Genomic DNA, 21,049 nt, shown 5'->3' on the forward strand with positions numbered 1-21,049 from the left:
TATTTGGCTAAGGTGTATGTAAACTTCCGACTTCAACTGTATGCACAATGTAACAAAAGTATAAACACAACATGTAACAATTTCAAAGATTTTACTCCGTTACAGTTCATATAAGGAAATCAGTCAATTGAAATAAACAAAATTAGGCCCTAATCCATGGATTTCACATGACTGGGCAGGGCTGCAGCCATGGGGAGCCAGGCCAAGCCAATCAAAATGAGTTTTTCCCCCACGAAAGGGCTTAATTACAGACAGAAATACTCCTCAGCACCCCCACCCCCGGATGTGAAGGTCCTGGGCTGGTGTGGTTACACGTGGTTGTGAGGCCAGTTGGACACACTGCCAAATTCTATAAAACGACAAGGGGGCAGCTTATGGTAAAGACATAAACATTAAATTCTCAGTCAGCATGCCAATTGTACACTCCCTCAAAACTTGAGACATCTGTGGCATTGTGTTGTGTGCAAAACTGCAGATTTTAAAGTGCTATGTTATTGTCCCTAGCACAAGGTGCACCTGTGTAATGATAATGCTGTTTAATCAGCTTCTTGATATTATCCACACCTGTCAGGTGGATGGATTATCTTGACAAAGGATAAATGCTCGCTAACAGGGATGTAAACAAATTTGTGCACCAGATTTGAGAGAAATAAGCTTTTTTTTGCGTATGGAACATTTCTGGGATTGTTTATTTCAGCTCATGAAACATGGGACTAACACTTTACAGTGCCTTGCGAAAGTATTCGGCCCCCTTGAACTTTGCGACCTTTTGCCACATTTCAGGCATCAAACACAAAGATATAAAACTGTATTTTTTTTGTGAAGAATCAACAACAAGTGGGACACAATCATGAAGTGGAACGACATTTATTGGATATTTCAAACTTTTTTAACAAATCAAAAACTGAAAAATTGGGCGTGCAAAAGGCCCATGATCACTCTGGATGAACTGCAGAGATCTACAGCTGAGGTGGGAGACTCTGTCCATAGGACAACAATCAGTCGTATATTGCACAAATCTGGCCTTTATGGAAGAGTGGCAAGAAGAAAGCCATTTCTTAAAGATATCCATAAAAAGTGTTGTTTAAAGTTTGCCACAAGCCACCTGGGAGACACACCAAACATGTGGAAGAAGGTGCTCTGGTCAGATGAAACCAAAATTGAACTTTTTGGCAACAATGCAAAACGTTATGTTTGGAGTAAAAGCAACACAGCTCATCACCCTGAACACACCATCCCCACTGTCAAACATGGTGGTGGCAGCATCATGATTTGGGCCTGCTTTTCTTCAGCAGGGACAGGGAAGATGGTTAAAATTGATGGGAAGATGGATGGAGCCAAATACAGGACCATTCTGGAAGAAAACCTGATGGAGTCTGCAAAAGACCTGAGACTGGGACGGAGATTTGTCTTCCAACAAGACAATGATCCAAAACATAAAGCAAAATCTACAATGGAATGGTTCAAAAATAAACATATCCAGGTGTTAGAATGGCCAAGTCAAAGTCCAGACCTGAATCCAATCGAGAATCTGTGGAAAGAACTGAAAACTGCTGTTCACAAATGCTCTCCATCCAACCTCACTGAGCTCGAGCTGTTTTGCAAGGAGGAATGGGAAAAAATGTCAGTCTCTCGATGTGCAAAACTGATAGAGACATACCCCAAGCGACTTACAGCTGTAATCGCAGCAAAAGGTGGCGCTACAAAGTATTAACTTAAGGGGGCTGAATAATTTTGCACGCCCAATTTTTCAGTTTTTGATTTGTTGAAAAAGTTTGAAATATCCAATAAATGTCGTTCCACTTCATGATTGTGTCCCACTTGTTGTTGATTCTTCACAAAAAAATACAGTTTTATATCTTTATGTTTGATGCCTGAAATGTGGCAAAAGGTCGCAAAGTTCAAGGGGGCCGAATACTTTCGCAAGGCACTGTACATTTTGCATTTATACAGAGCATTTGGAAAGTATTCAGACCACTTGACTTTTTCCACATTTTGTTACATTACAGCCTTATTTTTGATTAAATTAAATTTTTGATTGATTAAATTGTTTTTTTTCTCCCATCAATCTTAACACAATAGCCCATAATGAAAAAGCAAAAAATGTTAGTTTTTTTATAGCAAAAAAATATCACGTTTACATAAGTATTCAGACCCTTTATTCAGTGCTTTGTTGAAGCAACTTTTGAAGCGATTACAGCCCCGAGTCCTCTTAGGTATGATGCTACAAGCTTGGGATGCCTGTATTTGGAGTGTTTCACACATTCTTATCTGCAGAAAAAAAAGAAAAAAAATTCTCTGCAGATCCTCTCAAGCTCTGGTTGGATGGAGAGAATCGCTGCACAGCTATTTTCAGGTCTCTCCAGAGATGTTCAATCGGGTTCAAGTCCGAGCGACTGTGCAAGGACATAATCTATAGCAAGGACATTCAGAGACTTGTCCCAAAGCCACTCTTACGTTGTCTTGGCTGTGTACTTAGGGTTGTTGTCCTGTTGGAAGGTAAACCTTCACCCTAGTCTGAGGTCCTGAGCACTCTGGAGCAGGTTTTCATCAAGGATCTCATTGTAATTTGCTCTGTTCATCTTTCCCTCGATCCTGGTGCCAGGTTTCCTCCAGACGTGACGCTTAGCATTCAGGCCAAAGAGTTCAATCTTGGTTTCATCAAACCAGAGAATCTTGGTTTTCATGGTCTGAGTGTCCTTTGGGTGGCTTTTGGCAAACACCAAGCGAGCTGTCATGTGCCGTTTACTGAGGAGTGGCTTCCATCTGGCCACTCTACCATAAAGGCCTGATTGGTGGAGTGCTGCAGAGATGGTTGTCCTTCTGGAAGATTCTCCCATCTCCACAGATTAACTCTCGGGTTCTTGATCACCTCCCAGACTAAGGTCCTTCTCCCCCGATTGCTCAGTTTGGCCGGGTGGCCAGCTCGAGGAAGAGTCTTGGTGGTTCCAAATTTCTTCCATTTAAGAATGATGGAGGCCAATGTTTTCTTGGGGACCTTCCATGCTGTAGACACTTTTTGGTACCCTTCCCCAGATCTTTGCCTCAACACAATCCTGTTCCAACAATTCCTTCGACCTCATGGCTTGGTTTTTGCTCTGACATGTTGGACCTTGAATAGACAGGTGTGTGCCTTTCCAAATCCTATCTAATCAATTGAATGGTGGACTCCATTCAAGTTGTAGAAACATCTCAAGGATGATCAATGGAAACAGGATGCACCTGAGCTCAATTTCAAGTCTCATAGCAAAGAGTCTGAATACTCACGTAAGTAATGTATTTCAGTTGTTGTTTTATATACATTTGCAAACATTTCAAAATAACTTTTTGGCTTTGTCATTTGACAGGGTATTTTGTGTAGATTTATGTTTTTATTTTTTAATCCATTTTAGAATAAGGCTGTAACGTAACAAAATGTGGAAAAGTGAATAGGTCTGAATTCTTTCCAAATGCACTGTTTTTGTTGAGTGTATGAGCAGAATTACTGTCTTACCTTAATTAGGTAACACCTCCAAAACAAAGGTCATGTGGTTTGGTAAGAAGAATGACCCACTCCCCACAGGTGTGATTACAACCTCTGAGGGTTGAAAGCTTGAGGTAGTCACCTCATACAAGTACTTGGGAGAATGGCTAGACGGTATACTGTCCTTCTCTCAGCACCTCACTAAAGGGTGATTTCTAATTTAACCAGTCAATTGTTTTTTAAAATTAAAAATCAGGAAATCTAATCTATAGTATGGTCCTTTGGGGGAAGGATTATTGACATTTATATCTAAAAGCGTAATTGAGAAATAATACCAACTCCATAAAGCAAATATTTGTGTCATATGAAGCTTTACTGCTTACTCTGAAATATGGGTAGTATTTAGATTTTTCTTACATTATTTTATTAATATTGAAAAATATAAAGATGAATATAGAAATGCAAATATTTCTATATATCGTTGAGCATAATATACTTTATGGGCATATCAATTTTCCAGAGTGGGATCTCTGCTAGTTTTAAAGTCATGGCCCTTTTTCTACAGAGAAATTGGTACAGTAGGCAATGTAACCAATCACAGCCCTCCTTTTACTTGTATCATTGCACATCCTGAAAATCACCAACAGAAGGTGAACATTTTTTGTCCATTTTCACATTCACTCATTTGGTAACGCTTACAACACTTACTGAAATTGAGCGAAACGTGTTGAATATTTGTAACCAGGATTTGACAGTGACTTCTACATTGGACACTTATAGTATTGACATTTTCTGAAATTACAATGAAACAATTATAAAAAATGAAAATCCTATGTGGAGTACCTTTAAAGGAGGCCTGGGTAAAGCCAATCTGCTATTATTATGCTGACATTGATTCATTATTTCTCTATTACGCTTTGATACAAAAAAAAAATCAAGATTTGTCAACAATCCTCCCACACAGAACCTTTCTATGGATTAAAGTTTGTGAAAATCCTGGTTTCATGAGGAATCACCCTACAGTGTTTGAAATCATTCAAGGAGTTAAACAGACCCAAAAAAATGAGAAAAAAAAGCTTTATTTAAAAGTACAAAAACAGACATCTATTTACAGGAATAATTTACCTCCTTGTTTTCAATCGAAACAGATTTTTTTTTAAATTGTATTTGTACAGGAGGGTATTTCATTAAATGCAACAAGTAAATAAATGAATGTAAATCAAATAATTTAGATGTTGAAAATACAATTTACAGAAAATCAATCAAATAAATATTGAAGTTCAAATAAAATACATACTAGTTAGCAGAGTAATGAAAGGTCACAAATTGTACGGTTTCTCTTCAAAGTGCTGCCTCATTATTTTATTTACATTCATCATCAGCTAGAAAGCAGTATAATAGAACTATCATCATGCCTCATTAACTACCACAAACTAGACAAATTACCATCTAATTTAGTGTCGTTGTGGCTGTGCATTAAAACTTGAGATCCCATTCACTGTGAAAGTCCACACAATAACTTTTTTGTTTATAGTTAACATACAATTGTGTGATACAAAGTGGAACACGGTGAGTTTATTTGATTTATTTTACCTTTACTTAACTAGGCAAGTCAGTTAAGAACAAATTCTTATTTTCAATGATGGCCTAGGAACAGTGGGTTAACTGCCTGTTCAGGGGCAGAACGACAGATTTGTACCTTGTCAGCTCGGGGGTTTGAACTTGCAACCTTCCGGTTACTAGTCCAATGCTCTAACCACTAGGCTAGCCTGCCGTGAAAGCATAACATCCATTGTATTACAACTGTTATTCTTTCACCCACCACCACCTTGTTTACTCATTTGAATGTTGACGTATACAAAGTACTACTTTGGAGCAGCATACTTTATATGTCATGGAACTGTTTTACCAATTTATAAGTACATCTGCTGAACATAGGACATTTAACATGTATGTTCTGTGTCCGTTTATGGCAAATAGCTTGTAGGATTGACAGAGCAAATATAGGAAAGATGTGTAGGCCTACATAAAACATGATGTAGATATAAATCAGGTGAAGAATATACAATCATTTAACCGCGGCAGCCTAAAAGGCAACATATAGCTAAACGTACAAGATAAACATTTAAAAAAGTGCCCACTTGGTTTCTGAACTATCTATCCAATTTCCTTACCGTTGCATTATAATGGCTCATATCAGAAAAGATGCAATCAACCATGGCAGAAATACATCTTATTTACATTGCCCTCTAGTTGCTAGCAGTTCCATTACAGTGCCCTGTGCATATGAATTTGCCGTAGTCAATGTTCAATCCAACTCTAGGAGCAAGGTTCTTTATTTCTAGATGGAGGGTACTGAGGGATAACACAGCCACCTGCTGTGCAGGAAGAGCATAACTACTAGTGCTTCCATACTCCATCTTCAACTGGCAGAGCCATGTGTATAAAGTATATGTTTGCACTCAAATTTGAGTCAGACAGTATTGTGGCTTTGTTTAGAACAGAATTGAATGAAATTTAAAGCAATAACTAACAGATAAAAGTTTTATAAACTGATATGCAATTGGACTGCAAAAGTCTCCAAAACAATTTGATCAATAATAATGTGCTTATTCACAGCATGTATAAAGACTACCAGCAGAGGTCACTGTAAAGCTCAGAAAAGGGTGCTAAATAATTCAAATGTTTTCAACTCAACTGTAATTTCATAACTTGCATTCTGCTGTATATTCTCCTCCAAATTGTAATACTTGTATCTGTTTCATAGCTGTCACAAAAGCATCAACTCAAACTTCAAAAGTCTTTGAGTTTAGCAATGTGATACAAACGTAACTTCCTTATAATAGCATGTGGGCATATGGCAATTAGCTACCAAAGTAAGTCTTTCCTATCAAAATATACCCAATCCACCTACTCTAAAAAAGGCATGACTGTAAACACAGACAGCCTAATTTGCAGACTAGCCGAGGGTAGATTGCAGGTAATATTTATGAACTGACCTTAAGAAGACACAAATACAACTATAAAGTCAGCAGAATAGATTCCTTATGATTTAATCGATGCTATAGATAATAATTGAACTATCCTGCTGAGATAGGCCAGAAAATAAGAATAATTTTACGTCAGAGGACGATTACAAGATCACACCACTCCCAGGTATTTAATATACCTATAATAAAGCAACAATTATAGAAAAATACACACATATATAAAAGACATGGGAATTAATGTGTAATAACAAATATACCAAATGAAAACACAAGATGAGAATGATAAGAGCACAGCAATGGCCCTGCCTGAAATAGCAGAGAGCCATGCAGCAGCAGAGTCCCCCTTCGTGATCTTTACAGCTAAGAAACAGGGGAGGAGGAAAAGTCATGTCCACTAGGGCAAGAGAAAACCTTGACAAGAGCCAACTCTAGACTTCACTCGTGACTAACTTCGATAAGGGCTGAAATGCAAAAACTATAGATTCTAGATAATTATCTAGAACTGAAACTTAGACCCTTCAAAAAGCATACTCAACCTGTGCTTGTTTATGGGTAACACTTGAAGCTAACGTGCCATTGGATTTGGTCGTGACACCATTCCTAGAGTTTTTTGTTCTCTTGAGTTTTATGCCGGGATTCCTCTTACCCAAGAGTCTGTGTCGAAAGCATTTGTGTTCAATGTCTACCGTTTCAGAGAGTTACCAACACCGGCAGCAACACCGGCAACTTTCAGACAACCCAACAGTAGGAATGATTTCTAAGAGGACAGAGTTCTCAATGTAAAGTGACAGGAGGCAGTTGAGCTTCCATTTTCCTTATCTTGCATTGAAACTAAAATAGAGGGTCTTGCTTAAGTCTGTAATATACAGGAATTCATTGAATTGCATTTCATTTGTCAAGGCAGCTCCCATTATCACTACATCCAATATGGATTACCTACCATGACATATGGCATAGCATGGGGAGGAAAGTTCAGAGGCAAAAGATCATAGGTAAGTGCTTGTCTTATTATCATAAAATAATTATGCCACCCTTGGCAATAGTTATAAACTAGCTGCAACTATAGCAATTCCGGGATAGACCACAAACTATGATCAGCATCATACAATCTCCCATTGCTAAAGTAATAAAAAAATGGACTGCGGTATTTCCCAAAAAGATGCTTCAGGTGTCCTATGATTTTAGATGTAAATTTGCAGCTATATGATTTAACATTTGCAAACCAAGTGATTTTGGTTATTTTACACCGTGATCTAACAGTTTAATAGTAAGTGCCGTTCAATGATCTGTCATTTGTCTGATGTAGCCTAATTTGCATTTGACTTGTACTGCAGATTTAGTTCCTCAAAGCTGTAAGGAGGATAACCCATGAGTATGTTTGTATTATTTTATGTAGGCTATGCTATAATGCTATATACCTGCAAGTCTAATCTACAGTCTAAACCAGATAAAAGGTTTTCCAATGTCAAAAGGGCCTGGTTCATCCAGCTAAACATGCTTGGTCAGTTCTCAAATATATATAGATCTTTTTTTAATGGTTTTCAAGCTGCCCTTGAAATTGGAAATATTAAAGCTTAAAATATTGAACATACTGTATGAGAGTGACAAAAAAAATGAATATTTGAATATTACTGAGAGATCATTCCAAGATCAGTTTAAGGCAAAAGCGTCAATGCCTCAATTTTCATTGAGACATTAGTATATGCTTTCATATACAGAAGAAAGAAGGCTTTTAGGCTTAGATCAGCATTTTTTTGTTTGTTATTTTAAATGTTTATAATGTATTAATACGGTAATTATTACAATAATATATTACTTTATACTCTGTAAATGCAAGATACCACAGGCATCAGAGCTGTCTCAGACCAGTGCTGCCATCGCGGGGTATAATATCAAGTATCCACTCACACTGTAGTATGAGCTAATCTCTGCCATCAGTCAAGGAGAGAGGGTCAGAGAGGCCCAATGCCCGGCCGGTGCTGGGGCGGTTGTAACACAGTGCACAGACAATGTAGATTATGTACAGTATGTGAGAGAAAGAGAGTAGAGAATGAATGCAGCATCATATGTTGTTATCATCACACAGAGCTAGTGGCCACCCCACCCCCTTCCCTCAGTCTAATTACTGAGCTTCCTCTCAGCATGGGTCAGGTGCAATTGGTTTCAGGCTGGATTGGGTCGGAACCGGTAAGGACCAGGCAGGACGGGGAGACGAGAGCTCAGTTCTGTCACAACTAGGAGGGAGCTGAGAAGGAGGTTGGGCTGGAGTTGTGGTTGTTTGTAGACTTGATGATGGTGATGACGCTGGTGGTGGCCACCTTGCCTGGTGAGAGAGGCCCGCAGGTGACAGTCCGGGCGAAGCACTGCAGGGCCTCATACTTGGCGCGCAGGGCGTCCAGCTCCAGCCTCATGCTGGCGTTCTCCCGGGCCAGCTTGTCTACCTCGTGTTGCAGATCCTGCTTCTGCCTCTCCAGCTCCTCCTTCTGGGTGACCCGCTTGATGCGGCAGCTGGCGGCGTAGCCGCGGTTCTTCAGGGTCCTCCGCCGCTGCTTCAGCCGCACCACGTCCTCCTTGGTCAGCCCACGCAGGTGTGTGTTGAGCTCACGCACCGACATGGCCACCAGCTCGTCATCACAGAGGGCCGGAGCATTCTCACCCACCTCCTTCTTAACCTGCAACAGAGACCGCCATTGATGAGATTCTGGACCTTTCCTGAACTCATCATTCACATTAAAAGATACAGTGTACGAATACAAAATTACCTTTAAAGTCTTGTTTCCTTTAAACTGAGTCGTCATACCCTGCATGCATAAACTGGCCAGAATCCCACAGACGTCACACTGCAAAACAAAGGGGAAATTGTGATTGGAATAAATAAAAAAAATATTCAAATATATTTGTATGCATAATGTAGTGTATTCGTTGTGAAATTAAAGTGTTATGCGTGTAGCCAAGTTCAGATACAGCCATCCTAAGAAGCCACTCCCCTTTCCCAAGAACTCTATTGATGAGATCCCACAACATTCATGAGTTAGTTACGTCATCTGCAACCAGTTCAGTAGATTTTCTAGTAACAGAGACTGCCAGCAGAGGTCAGCATCACACTGAAAGATGATAATGAATACACAGACTGTTGGGCAAACCTGTTTACTTGCTGCTGTAGGGAGGGCCCTATCAATGTAGTTCACTAGACCGTAGCAAGACCGCAAGAATAGAAACAGGTCAGCTCTCACCACACAGCTTGTCTGAGCCCTCTGCTTAGAAACTGGGCATGGCCTATTTTGGTCAAAAATGTTTTTGGAAAAAGGCCTATCTGAACACTACAGTGAAACACATGCCTTTGAGACTGCTGCCATGGCCAAAAAGAGAGAGACTGCTGTGTGCCTGACTGTGACTAAAGGCCTACATTCTCCCAAGGCTCCATTTCAGCACCCTGACTTGCTCCCTAGGTGATGGCTGCCATGGAAACACCCTGAAAATGGGTTTGGGAGTATAGTCACATGGTCAGCCAAAGGGTAAACAAGTCTCATTCGTAACCCTGTCATACACATGGTAGACATTACACGGGCAGGTCAGCTTGAAGAACTAAGTGAGGATCACCAATAGTTTAGGGAGTGTGTACAATAGCAGTCTCATAAACTCTGAACATTGGCTCCCTATTTTCCACTTCCCTCAGACCTAATGCATAGTCTCTTTTAAGATACAGTACTATTTAACCTAACATGGCCTACATTGACCCGTATGAGTTTCCTCTTTATAACACAGAACAAATGCCTATGTTAACAGTAAAACTACCCAACAAACACAAGCTTACATTTATGGTCATACTGAACTTTATAGTCCTGTAGATATGTGGGAAATTCCAGAAGATCGAGTGTCACAGAGGAATAGTTTCCCTTATAGTCATGGGTGTATTTTTGTAGTGAGACAATGTACTCTATTTGGTTTCAGACTTGTGTCTGGTTGTCTGGCTCATATTACACTGGGCTTTCCTGAGCTGCTACATGCCCTTATTTAACGCTGCTGGGTATATTTAGCTCACTGTGCTGCTGATGCAAAATTCTGCCAGCTAAACAATTTAGGTGAACATGTGATACCTCATTAAAAAGGCCAAATATTCCATCCAGTGCTTTGAGCTGCACTTTCTCGAACAAGATACAACAACCGAAAGGGTGAGGTTTTAATGACTATTCCTTTAGGGAAGTTCATCTCATGCCCCTGGAAATAAATATAGATCGCTGATCACAGCAGTTTCTGACAGCTGTTGCTGGGTTGACCTTGTGTTGAAGAGCTGAAGTGGTTGCACTGTATCTACAATAGAAATACTGTTCTTGCATCGAAAGTCTTAGTCATAGCTCCTAAGTGGAAAGGGGCAGAATGCCAAATGATTGGTCTGATGATAATGGAAAGTTCACTGGCTTTGGCACTGAAGCAGGACAGATCACTAATAAGTTCTTAGTCAGCCATCTGTTTTGTCTTTTGTAAAACCACACCGGAGGTACAGCCTATGCCTGGCCGCATGTTTCTGTAATGAAGGGATACATGAATGTGGAGAGAGGACACACACAATCCTAACTTGGAAAATGAACCAATAGATTCTTCTGTTTTGTGTGGATTTAAGAACCACATGAAAACATGTTTGGTGAACCATCACGTCTGGTACTTGTTTTGGCCATCCCCTTTGAACCTTATTTGAAATTCACTTGGGTTTTCAACTTAACTATAGGAAAAAGAGTAGAGAATAGCATACAGCTTTGCCTTATTTTGGCACATGTATGCAACTTTGAATCAAGCACTGCACGACCAGCCAAAAAATGTAAGACAACGTTCCAGCAAGTTGGCTGAAAGAGCCTGTTTTGAACTGTTGCATCAGGGGGGAGACCCTAGGTAATATTCCGTGAGACTTGAATATCATGAAATGGGATGGAAAAAAGCCTCCCTCTCCATACACGGGGTGCTCAAGCGTTACAGCTCAGAGGCCACGTTATTTCCTTCAAATTCCTTCTGCATGTGCTCCTCTCTGTTGTTGCAAATGGCACTAGGTCGAGCTCTTAAGGTCCCACTTTGCTGCTTGCCTTCTTCCAGAGAAGAAAAGAGCAGTAATGGCCAAAGACCAAATCTCTGTTTTGATCATCTTTCAGGGTGAGCAACAGGCACATTTTACAATTCAGTACCGCTTTTGACTGTGCACATTTGACGATCCACCAGAAAACGATTTCCCTTTTCACCTTTTTGAGTGCTTCTACTCGTGTCGGAGAAGACCTCAAAGTAAATCCATAGAAGGTGGCTGAAGTGTATATAACATAACCACATTCCTGACTGAGCACACACACAAACACAAAGGAAAGAAGCCCCAAGTTTCAATTGGGAGGATAAATGTATTCAGAATACATCCTGTGTAATGCACCCATCTCTGAGAGGAGGGCTTAGTCTACTCAGATGTAAAGACGTCGCTGTAAAATCTTATAACAGTCTGGAATTCAGATGCGTCTCATATCTAAGTCTAACAACAGCCAGAATGAATCAAGTGTTGACGACTAACAGGGATAGAGAGTAGGACTATCCCTAATTTGCATCCTGTAGCACAAACTCCAAAAAGTTCTGGGACACTAAAGTCAATGGAGAATAAGAACACCTCCTCACAGTTGCCCACTACACCGAGGCTAGGAAACACCGTCACCATCAAATATCCACGATAATTGAGAATTTCAATAAGCATTTTTCTACGGCTGGCCATGCTTTCCACCTGGCTACCCTTACCCCAGTCAACAGCCCTACACCCCCCACAGCAACTTGCCCAAACCTCCCCCATTTCTCCTTCACCCAAATCCAGATAGCTGATGTTCTGAAAGAGTTGCAAAACCTGGACCCCTACAAATCAACTGGGCTAGACAATCTGGACCCTCTCTTTCTAAAATTATCCACTGCAATTGTTGCAATTATTAGCCTGTTCAACCTCTCCTTCGTATCGTCTGAGATCCACAAAGATTGGAAAGCTGCCGCGGTCATCCCCCTCTTCAAAAGGGGGAGACACTCTAGACCTAAACTGTTACAGACCTATATCTATCCCACCCTGCCTTTCTAAGGTCTTTGAAAGCCAAGTTAACAAACAAATCACCGACCATTTCGAATCCCAATCTGGGAATCCCGAATCTCCGCTATGCAATCTGGTTTCCGAGCTGGTCATGGGTGCACCTCGGCCACGCTCAAGGTCCTAAACGATATCATAACCGCCATCGATAAAAGACAATACTGTGCAGCCGTATTCATCGACCTTGCCAAGGCTTTTGACTCGGTCAATCACCACATTCTTATCGGCAGACTCAATGACCTTGGCTTCTCAAATGACTGCCTCGCCTGGTTCACCAACTACTTCTCAGACAGAGTTCAGTGTGTCAAAATCACAGGGCCTGTTGTCCGGACCTCTGGCAGTCTATGGGGATGCCACAGGGTTCAATTCCCGGGCCAAATCTTTTCTCTGTATACATTAATGATGTCGCTCTTGCTGCTGGTGATTCTCTGATCCACCTCTACGCAGACTACACCATTCTGTATACTTCTGGCCCTTCTGTGGACACCAGACGAGCTTTAATGCGATACAACTCTCCTTCCGTGGCCCCCGACTGCTCTTAAACTAAATGCATGCTCTTCAACCGATCGCTGCCCGCACCTGCCTGCCCATCCAGCATCACTATTCTGGACGGTTCGGACATAGAATATGTGGACAATTACAAATACCTAGGTGTCTGGTTAGACTGTAAACTCTCTTTCCAGACTCATATTAAGCATCTCCAATCCAAAATTAAATCTAGAAATCGGCTTCCTATTTTGCAACAAAGCATCCTTCACTCATGCTGCCAAACATACCCTCGTAAACTGACCATCCAACCGATCCTTGACTTCGGCAATGTCATTTACAAAATAGCCTCCAACACTCTACTCAGCAAATTGGATGCAGTCTATCACAGTGCCATCCGTTTTGTCACCAAAGCCCCATATACTACCCACCACTGAGACCTGTATGCTCTCGTTGGCTGGCCCTCGCTTCATATTCGTCACAAAACCCACTGGCTCCAGGTCATCTATAAGTCTTTGCTAGGTAAAGCCCCGCCATATCTCAGCTCACTGGTCACCGTAGCAGCACGCGCTCCAGCAGGTATATTTCACTGGTCACCCCCAAAGCCTATTCCTCCTTTGGCCACCTTTCCTTCCAGTTCTCTGCTTCCAATGACTGGAAAAAAATGCAAACATCCCCAAAGCTGGAGACTCATATCTCCCTCACTAACTTTAAACATCAGCTGTCAGAGCAGCTCACAGAGCATTGTACATCCAACTACCTCATCCTCATATTGTTATTTATTTTTTTGCTCCTTTGCACCCCAGTTTCTCTACTTGCACATTCCTCTTCTGCACATCTATCACTCCAGTGTTTAATTGCTAAATTGTAATTACTTTGTCACTACGGCCTATTTATTGCCTTACCTCCCTAATCGTATCTCATTTGCACACACTGTATATAGATGTACAGTCAATAACACAATTGAAACGTTTGTTTATTCCATGTGTAACTGTGTTGTTGTTTGTGTCGCACTGCTTTGCTTTATCTTGGACAGGTCGCAGTTGTAAATGAGAACTTGTTCTCAACTGGCCTACCTGGTTAAATAAAGGTAAAATAAAAAATGTAATTAAAATAAATAACTTAGTTTGACAACACTTAAGTTTCCATGGTGAGAGAGGGAGCATTTACACACAAGGTGGTGGCTAAACAGATGGAAAAAATGAAGTATTTTCTGGCCACGGGAAAGGCCTGATGATTTCAGCACCATATTTCATCAGCTCACGTAGTCCAGATCATGAGGAAATTACTCATCGTATCAAAGCACACAAGTCCAACTGACAACATTACTGTAGGCTCCGGATGCAGCCCACTGGTAATAATCACTGTTCTCTGCCCAACTGAACTCTGTTGGAAAAAGTGAACATAACCTTTGTCATAGTTTGTTGTTTTGTCATTCAGTGTAATTGACATTAATGACTTGCTCAAAGCTTGAGCCAAGAACTAGGGCTATAGCTTTGCTAAAATACTCTAGAATGAGTTTTACTGCATATTAAATCAGCACCACAGTATCAGCCCAGAGAGTATCCATTAATAATGGACAAATAACTGCCGTTTAAGCACTGATCGTGACCTGGCTAGAAAAACAAACCAATAAGCTGCAGGCATGTTATGGTATTAGTCCAGAGACAATGTGTGAAATGTAACTCCATTTAGTTGTCATTCAGACATTAGCTCAAATTCAAGTCTGTGTGCTTGGTTTATGACAGGTACTGCTCTGGGGCCTGACTTTTCGCTAAAATAAACAGCACATCAAAGAGCTGAGTGCTCAGGTCCTAGTGATAGATGAAGTGTTGGCTTGTCTTGGCTGCTTGTTTTCCTTCTCTTTTCTATTAGTTTTGGAGTTTGGGTTCCTCAGAGAGGAGCGAGAGCTTGATGGAGCTCCCTTCTGTTCAGAATGTCTCCTCTGTTTTCTCAGAGAGTTGGGGAGGAGAGAGCCTTCCTCCAGACTATGCTGTGGTGGTGCACTCTGCTCTGTACTCCAGCGCAGCACATTTGGAGAGATGTTATGTAAAGGAAATGGAGAGCATAGCCGAGCCATGAGTCATGCTGTTTACTGGTAAGAACTAGGACGACCGGCAGGGAATCACACCCTCCCAAACTGAAGTTTCCTGGAAAATCACGTTGTTTCGCAGGGCAGAAGGAAAAGTACAGGAAACGGCTGGCATAACCGCCGGAACTTTTTTGCGGAAAAGGGAGGAGAGGTAGATATCTGAGTGAAGCGACATTCCAGCTGGGGACATAGGGATTCAAAAGAATGTCAAGTACACACACAGCAAGGACAAATCTGTCCAGTTATTACCTAACTAAAGCCATTCCATAGTACACATTGAATAACAATGAAGATCAATGAGAAAACAAATCACTATTACATTTTCCAACTTCAAATAACAAAGGGCTTCAGTACTTGTTAACACAAGAGACTTGAGATTACATCAGCAGGAGAAAAACGACAGTCGTTAATCCAATCCATTAAGTTGTTAATATTCTTATTCCGTCTGAGTACCCAAGTTCTCAGATGTAAAAGTGAGAAAGTTCCAGACATTTTTCATTGTTTACTGTATACCACCTAATACCAATGTTACAAAAACAAGGCACTTTACTCGAGACGATCCCTCCACGCCCCCAGACCACCGTATGGCGAGAGCATTGGTCTGAGATCCAGGAAGTCATCCAGAAAAGCGGGAATGGGCTGGGTGCAGATCCTGGTGGTTGGTACAACACAGGCACCTAAAGGGCACTTGTGGAGAGATGCCAATGTATATGCTCTCCATGCTTCAGTGTAAACTTGTTAATGTGACTGTTAATCTGTACATGTAATACAGTACTGTAAATATTTGTCATCTGTCATGTCTGTGTAATTCTTATGATACGGTCTTTGTCTCTAGAAATAAATGATCAGAACACATAGTAAGGAAATGAAGTTCCACAGTTAAAAAAAGGAAGTTTACACATAAAAATATCTGACTCGGGTTTCCTTTTGAGTCATACCGGTTCACTAACCACAGTCATTTCACTTTCACAACACACTGCAAAACCCACAATGAGTACAGGGGGTGGAAGAGAACCCACAGAACACTCAATACTATTGAAACTGTGGGCATCATTAACCATTATGAGCATGTATACATCATATTGGGTAGGGAAGTGAGAGAGCAGAAGATGATAAACCCTCTCTCTCCTCCAGACATCACATTGGGAACCAAGCCACATGTTTAACCTCATGACAGAGCATGGATATGATGCACTTGGTGTGGGAGGTCACCCCCACCACATATACCTCATCAACAGTGACTCAGTACATAGGCAGCCTCTTAGAAGAGATTTCAAGGCCCTCATACACTGTGGAAAGTTTTGGATGAGAAAGGACTCCTCTCATATTTTCCATATAAATCACAATGACAGTAAAGGTCAAATGTCCAAGAATATGATCCCGGTCTGGAGACATACAGTCAGCACCAAAATATGAAATTGATAAGGATTTATCTTTGTTTATTCTAGAAAGCTGGGCAACGGGACAGAGGCAGAGACAAAGGTCGGCGTAGCAAGCTTTTTGTGTGTGTGTGTCATCTAAAAATTATTGCTTTGACAGCAGGCCCATAGATTCAATTTCATATTGGCCTGCGACACTGCGGCTTCCAAACGAGATTCTGCTGAACCAGGGCCGACTATGGCACTCTCTCCTCTCTCTACTGTCAAACCAGGGTATAGGATAAATAACGAAATCACTGATACAGCACTAACAATGTCTTTGGGAATGTCTACAGTAGTATTCAATAGGACACAGCACCACACTAGACACTAGCCTTCAGAAAGTATTCATACCCCTTGACTTATTCCACAAATATTGTTGTCTTACAGCCGGAGTTCAAAATGGATTTGATTTTTCTCAACCATTTACATACAGTAGCCCACAATGGTATAGTGCAAACATGTTTTTGGACATTTTTGCTAATTAATTGAAAATGAAATCTCTCATATACATACAGTACCAGTCAAAAGTTGGGACACACCTACTCATTCAAGGGTTTTTCTTCCTTGAATGAGTAGGTGTGTCCCAACTTTTGACTGGCACTGTAAGTATTCACACTCCTGAGTAAATACTTTGTCATATCACCTTAGGCAGCGATTACAGCTTTGTCTTTCTGGGTAAGTCTCTAAAGCCTTGTTCACACTGCAGGCTTTAATGCTCAAATCAGTTGTGTTCAGACAGCAGTCATTTGCTGACATGGCTACGCTTGTTGTCATACTCCCGATGGGTGTGTGCATGGTGGTGTAGGCTGATTGATGGTGGCGCTCGTGCTTCCCATCACTCTGAAGTTATGTAGTAAGCTAAGGTGAAAATGCCTGCCATGGATGTTTCTCAGTTGCTTGAATGTTAAAAATCAGTGTAAGAACACAAATCCTCAAAAGGATAGGATGGCCCAACTTTCAAAATAAGTCCTTTTTGGCTAGCCAAGGCAGTCAACTAGCTAGCTAGGTAGTTGTTTAGCACATTCACTAATTTGTTTGTAAACAATTAACAAGCTAATTAGCTACCACATGTTCTTGTCAAACTGTCACCAGAGTAGCTAGCAAGCAACATGATATGACCATTCAGACAAGTCACATGGCCACAAATCAGATTTGTATCGGACTTCAAACCAGCTACGAAGGTGGCTTGAAATATCCGACTCCATGTGGAGTTCAGACTGCAGGAAGAATAACAGATTTGAATCAGATATGCAAATAAATAGGATTTGAGACTTCAAACTGCCAATGTGAACACAGCTTAAGAGCTTTCCACACTTGAATTGTGCAACATTTTCCTATTAATCTTCCCAAAATGCTTCAAGCTCTGGCAAATTGCTAGATAACCATTTTCAGGTCTTGCCATAGGCTTTCAAGTAGATTCAAGTCAAACTGTAACTCTGCTACTCAGGAACATTCACTGTCTTCTTGGTAAGCAACTCCAGTGTAGATTTGGCCCTGTGTTTTAGCAACGTTAGGAAGGACATCTGTATCTTTGTAGTGACTGGGTGTATTGATACACCATCAAAAGTGTATTTAATAACTTCACACATTTTAACCATCTACAAATAGGTGTCCTACAAATTGGAAAACCTCCCTGGTCTTGTATGTGTGGGGTGCAGCGATTAAGTAGTCATTCAAAAATCATGTTAAACACTATAGAGTACCACAGCACGAGTCATAATTCCCATAAAGGCCAGCGGTCAAACAAGGAAATGGTTCCAATCCTTTTTTCGCCATACATTTTTCCCATAGGGGATTTTAGAAACACTTAAAATAAGGGCTGTGTTTCATTTAGGCTTATGCTGGTGTGACAAAAATGAAATGCTAATTCCAGTCTCAGCATGACAATGCCCCTGTGCACAAAGCAAGGGCCATACAGAAATAGTTTGTTGAGATCGTTGTGGAAGAACTTGACTGGCCTGCACAGAGCCCTGACCTCAACCCCATCGAACACCTTTGGGATGAATTGAAACGGTGACTGCGAGTCAGGCCTAATTGCCCAACATCAGTGCCCCACCTCACTAATGCTCTTGTGGCTGTATTTGAGCAAGCCTTCCCAGAAGAGTGGAGACGGTTATAGCAGCAAAAGGGGGACCATCTCCATATTAATGCCCATGATTGTGGAATGAGATGTTCGAAGAGCAAATGTCCACATACTTTTGGTCATGTAGTGTATTTAGGCATGCCATAACAAGACATTTCAGCTTCTAATAGTTAGTTAACTTGTAAACATAAAACTAATTCCAATGTACCCCTTTTACCAAAGAGTAGCATCTGTCTACCAAAATATACTATTGCTTACCTTAGCAGCGCAAACATAATTCCACGTTGACATTAAGGGGAATTATGTGTAGTAGACCAGTGAAATCTCAATTTAATTCATTTAAATTCAGGCTGTAACAACAAAATGTGGAAAAAGTCAAGGGTGTGAACATAAATCTAACTTCGCCTGCAAATACTACATTTAAGGAAAATAAACACTGCCATACTTGCTGATAATTACAGTAGCCCACACACTTAAGGGCCTTGATATAGTAAAACAAGCAAAACGTATTATTACGCATGTCTGAATCAGGGACAACGTTTTATAACTCCGTCTTCATTATTTTTTATCCGCTTTACTATCCTCCTGGTCGTCTATCCCCACACCGTGCACTTTGACTCAGAATTCTAAAACCCAAACCACGTGTTGTTCCCTTCAATCGTAAACATAAAAGTAGGCTACCGTGCGCTATCGACAACCATATGGATACAGTAATAGATCTCTGAAAATATTACACATTTTCAAGTTATTAAGAGGCAGAAGTAAAACATTATCATTCAAAATATTACGATGGATAAATAGATGGAATAAAAATTATTTGTTTAAATTGTTAAATTGTTACATTTTAACAACTTCAAGAGTGAAAAAAGTTAATTTCTGGCGTAAACATATTGTTAAGATGGGCCTAAATAACATGTACCAAGTACGTTGATAACATGTAAATTAAATGTTTGGTTAAACCTCATCTTACTTGTTGATAGATTCGATTTTACGCATGTGTCACCGTGATAGCATCAGCAATTTTAGAGAGGAATGTCAAAACATCTCCCAGAAAAGCGCTCGTACGCTCACCTTATGAAAGCGGATATTCTCGGTCGGTAAAGCTTATGAAGTTTCCGTCCTATACGGGTTGAAGTTACTTGTCGCAATTCTGAAAGTAGTCCAGCAGTCGAACCGAAATGTGTCCCCGTACTAAATTAACTACAAAACAACAACAACAATGTATCAACATTCCACTTCGTGCTTCCGCAAGTATTTACGTCACCAACTCCTCGTGACCGCCCCCTCCATTCATGAAAATAACTTTCTGCTGACGTGAACGAGGCGGGAAACTAGGGGAAGCTAGAAATAGACTGTTGACGCAGTTTGAGAATACTTTAGGGAAAATTAGCGAGATAATGTGTAGATTAAATCATTATTATACTAATGATGGCTATCCAACTATAAATAGTCTGTTATTACTTCACAAACAATGTCAGCACATGTTTTAGCTTTTTATAGGCCGATTCAATAATTCCATGCGCACCTGATTGCACAATGTTCGTTTTTCTGGTGCCAAAATATCTCTAATATAAATATTAGAGAATCCCTATCCCATATACTTTCTCATAATTTGACATTAGAGAATTATCATTTTTTGAGGTAATCTGACCCTAAAGTTACTGCCTCGCTGGTTAATAGAAGAACATGCGCCATCTGTCTTTACCAATGTCCTGTCCTTACAACATTTATTATGAGTTTTGCATTTATTAAAGGCTGCATAATGTTGAAGGCTCTGAGCCCAAACAATAAACTAGCTTATTCAGCCTTCTAACTAACCTCTTACATTATTGCCCCAAAACCATTATCATGCAAGACAATATATAGTCTGAGAAGGGTGACAGACATTCTCTTAGGTGAAAAAAACATGACACATCTCCAAAAATAAACTAGTAGTATCCCTCCAACTAAGGACTCCCACAGCGTGCTTCTCAGTTCTTGTTGTAAGTCTACAAGAACAAGTCTGGTCATACACTGCCTTTTTTTTTTTGAAACAGACAGATCAAATATTCTTCCAAAAATGATTTACTAATTTTAATACTGCATGTGTAAAATGTGTATGTACATGATACACATTAACAGCCTAACTCTAGGGCTCATCTCATTGAACATCCTCAAACTGAGCACAGAGTTGATAAGCAATGCTTATACACCTCAAGGCTGTCAAAAGACCATTTAGTGGCAAAATATCAGAATTGGGCTGCCTGTGTAAACGCAACCATAGACTGTGCTGCAGAGGTTTGAGAATGGAAAAGGTCAAATTTATACAGAAGGGTTGTAAAATTGCTCAATTATATTCATATAATAATCAACTTGCTCCTTACAGTATGCATTTATAAATTGGTTCAAATCAAGATGTCTTTAGTGAGGACCTCTCCATTACA

General features: G+C 40.5%; 1 protein-coding gene across 1 annotated transcript; it reads right to left on the reverse strand.

Moving 5' to 3' along the window:
* Positions 1–4,524: 4,524 nt before the first annotated feature.
* On the reverse strand, positions 4,525–19,896 carry LOC109893368 (transcription factor MafK-like). The gene is made up of 3 exons (XM_020486568.2): positions 19,698–19,896; positions 9,216–9,293; positions 4,525–9,125 (listed from the first exon to the last, which is right to left on the reverse strand). Exons 2-3 carry the CDS (start codon positions 9,258–9,260, stop codon positions 8,688–8,690), a joined length of 483 nt encoding a protein of 160 aa, XP_020342157.1. The 5' UTR covers positions 9,261–9,293; positions 19,698–19,896; the 3' UTR covers positions 4,525–8,687.
* Positions 19,897–21,049: the final 1,153 nt, after the last annotated feature.

The sequence above is a fragment of the Oncorhynchus kisutch genome, linkage group LG10 (genome assembly GCF_002021735.2).
Source record: "Oncorhynchus kisutch isolate 150728-3 linkage group LG10, Okis_V2, whole genome shotgun sequence".
NCBI classification, from domain to species: Eukaryota; Metazoa; Chordata; class Actinopteri; order Salmoniformes; family Salmonidae; genus Oncorhynchus; species Oncorhynchus kisutch.

Bases quoted from the DNA above. Each gene is read 5' to 3' on its own strand.
- LOC109893368 (XM_020486568.2), bottom strand. From the start codon at position 9,260: ATGCAGGGTATGACGACTCAGTTTAAAGGAAACAAGACTTTAAAG. The intron at 9,126-9,215 runs GTAATTTTGTAT...TCTCTGTTGCAG, and splicing joins AAGGAAACAAGACTTTAAAG to GTTAAGAAGGAGGTGGGTGA.